The sequence below is a fragment of the Colletotrichum abscissum genome, assembly GCF_030869225.1.
Source record: "Colletotrichum abscissum strain IMI 504890 chromosome Unknown Scaffold_259.1, whole genome shotgun sequence".
Lineage (NCBI taxonomy): Eukaryota > Fungi > Ascomycota > Sordariomycetes > Glomerellales > Glomerellaceae > Colletotrichum > Colletotrichum abscissum.
Window position 1 is genome coordinate 1 of NW_026850164.1, and position 2957 is coordinate 2957.

The 2957-nt window shown below is 50.1% G+C and overlaps 1 protein-coding gene across 1 annotated transcript; it reads right to left on the reverse strand.

Annotated features, from left to right (window-relative positions):
* Nucleotides 1–465: 465 nt before the first annotated feature.
* CABS01_17018 (uncharacterized protein) lies at nt 466–906 on the reverse strand (the record flags this gene model as incomplete). The annotated part of the gene is made up of 1 exon (XM_060550346.1): nt 466–906. The coding sequence occupies one exon, from the start codon at nt 904–906 to the stop codon at nt 466–468; it is 441 nt and encodes a 146-aa protein (XP_060399467.1).
* Between the last annotated feature and the right edge of the window lie 2051 nt (nt 907–2957).

The following is a 2957-nucleotide window of genomic DNA, read 5'->3' on the forward strand; positions in this document are numbered from 1 at the left end:
TTGGGTTGTGACGCCTTGGCTCCTTTGATGGCGTTGGCAACGACTGCGGTGGAGGGCGTAATCGAACAACGTGCTGGAGCAGAAGAGGCGACGCAGAGCGAGGGCCTCAGCCCGGAGAAGAGGCGTCTGGAAGAGGCTGATGTTATTTCGAAGCGAGCTCGTCACGTTTGATGGAAGGTAATCAGATTAAAAAGCCTGCATACATCACATATATTGCTCATCCAAGCTACACTTCGGACTTGGTGATCTGCCGAAGGAAGCGAAAATAGTTTGCTGTTCCTTCTTTTATATTACAGTGCATAGTGAGGTTTACTACAGTACTAAACGCCACCTTTTTCGCTGAGTAGTCTACGTCCCATCACGTGGACGATTTCGATGAAAGATATTTAACAATGCTTGAGAAATCAACAGCTGAATTCTCTGTGTGAATTTGTGTAGTCTCGCAGCAGCAGTCGGGACCCGCAATCATATCTCGTCACTGTCTTCTTCCTGGCCCCTCCTGTTTCCAGACTTGAGACTACGAACATTATCCCAGTACTCCTTCACGAGGCTCAGGGCATTCTCTAGATTTTTCGCCGGCTCTGTAGTCACTTGCCACTCGATCTTGTAGTACACCAGGCCGTCAACCTCCTTTCGCCCAGCGACCTCTCCTGACCAATGCTCCAAAGTAGGGTCGTATCGATGCGAAGGTGGTTTTCTGGAACTAACACATCCATGAAGACTGTCCCAACTGACTAGATCTGGCAGCATGTGCTGAAGTCGGTCTCTGCGTTCCCAGGTCGGTTGCCAAGCCACGTGATAATAGGTTGCGTCACCAGACTGGCTGTGTCCTTGGATTCGTCTCACTTGCCATTCCGTCGTACTCGATCCGTCTTCTCTGACTTGGTCGACTGATGTTGCTCGCATTTTTGGTTGTTCTGCTAGCCGAAGACTGGTGTAAACGTTATATCTGAAGTTATACGTACGGTGGGCCTCGGGCGGGACTCGAAGGTAGGATAGTAAAGGATGTGTCGATGTTGCTGTTTAGGAAATGTGTGGCTTTTCTTATAGATACTAGAGTCGCATCCCAATGAATAGCGACGACTAGACTATGTACACTCATGACATCCCACATTGCTCAGTGATCGGTTCCTTCACTGACAAAGTTTGGAGTCGAGATGTTTGGGGCCGAGAACGAGTGAGCAGTTACGGAGTACACCCTCACAGTCCACAAAACTCTAATAACAGACCTGCATATGTGGGTCAACGGGTACCGCTCCGGCCACAGTCAAATCCTGGGTTTTCGATGTGCAGACCCGCTGCCACAGCCATTTGTGGTTCCCTCTGCACATGGCACCGGAAACAAGATCGGCTAGCGGTCCTTGATGGTCCAATCGCCAAGACTGTGACTTCGCAAACGCCAAAAGCAGCCGACTCGTTCCATTCGTTGATGTGGGCCATGCTAAAAGCCGACTGTCAGTTTGTAGAGAAAGGTTGGTTCTTCGTGAAGACGGGCGCCGTGATTGGTTGCAATCCTTGATAGCGGAGTGGTTCGCAGACGATAACGTAGTTTAGACGCCTGCGTGCGCAGAACTGACGGTGAGTCACAAGTCATTTGCAGTACTATATACGTACCTTGATTTCCGAGCGCGTTCAACGCTTTTATGTACACGCCGTTGAGGGTGCGAAACGAACACTGGCTTTGCCATCTTCCGTACATACAATTACTCTACCACTTGTGGCCCAAAAATCGAAGGAAGGAAAACAGGATACAGTGCTGTACTTGTGAACTGGCTTTGATAGGGGGGCGTCGGCGTTACTGTGTCGGCGTCCATGGCCAAACCCACAAAACGTCTCCCACCTCCCACAACAGCCTATTCCGGCCTTTGACGCGGTATGACTCCGCTCGGAATCTCGGCTCGCTAAGCAACTTGACGTTGGACTGGACAGAACACAGTTCGATGAATGTCTCATTACAGCATTGTTTAAGTGCCAGAAAGATGGCGGGATGCCTCCGAAGGCTGGTAATGTTGAACACCATGCTTGGAACACCAGATGCAGGAAACTGCCCGCCTGACAGGTTTTTGAGACTACTCTAAACAGACGACCAGTGGATGAGCGTCTGGGTTTTGTTGTGGAGGGCTCGAAAGTACGTATGAAGACGACAGAAGACGATAGAAGATGAGTTGTACGCGTGAGACTGCCCATCCGCCATCGCCCTGCTGTTCGGGAGAAACGTTAGCACGCATTCCGTCGACGCGTTCAGGTAGATCTGCGCGGGTATCAGCAGGTTGTTCCGGGCAACCCCCGCTGTTATAGACGACGCAACAAACGGACACCAACTCGTACGAGCCTTATCGCTTCCGTCTGATTTGTTCTAAGATGAGCAAGCTGGTAGAGGAGAACCAACTGGCAGGTAGGAAATAGAAATTGCGTACGCAGGTGCAAAGTTGCCTCAAGGAGAGAGATCAGCTGCGAAGCAGTCCTTGAGAATTAGACGCATCGACAAGCAGAGAGCAGCGAGCCAAAGCAGAATTGGAAGTGAAGTTCGAGTACGCCAACGTCGAGTGTGGAAGTCTCCGAGGTGGGTAACAAGAAACCGAAAAAACAACCGGAGCTCCATGAGGCTATGGTTTCTCGGCACCGATCGACGTTTTCCCAGATCTTCAATGTTACAGAAGGAATCGTCGAAAAGCCCTCTAGAGTTGGTCTTTGGCGTATGCGTGCATACAAGGTGAGTCTATCAGGCTTCGACAGAAGTCGGCGAACAACGCGCACCAGCAACAGAAGTGAATTAATAGTCGCTGTCCAGAACAGCTTTGATATCGCTCCACAATGTCGAAAAGATTTCCATGGCAAATGGCCTTGAAAATGCCACATGGATCAGAAAAACAGAAAATGGTCCCTGTCTTTTTGGCAACGTGGTAGCTGAGATTGTTAAGACTGTCGACTTGATCTCATGCGACCATCAAGTCACT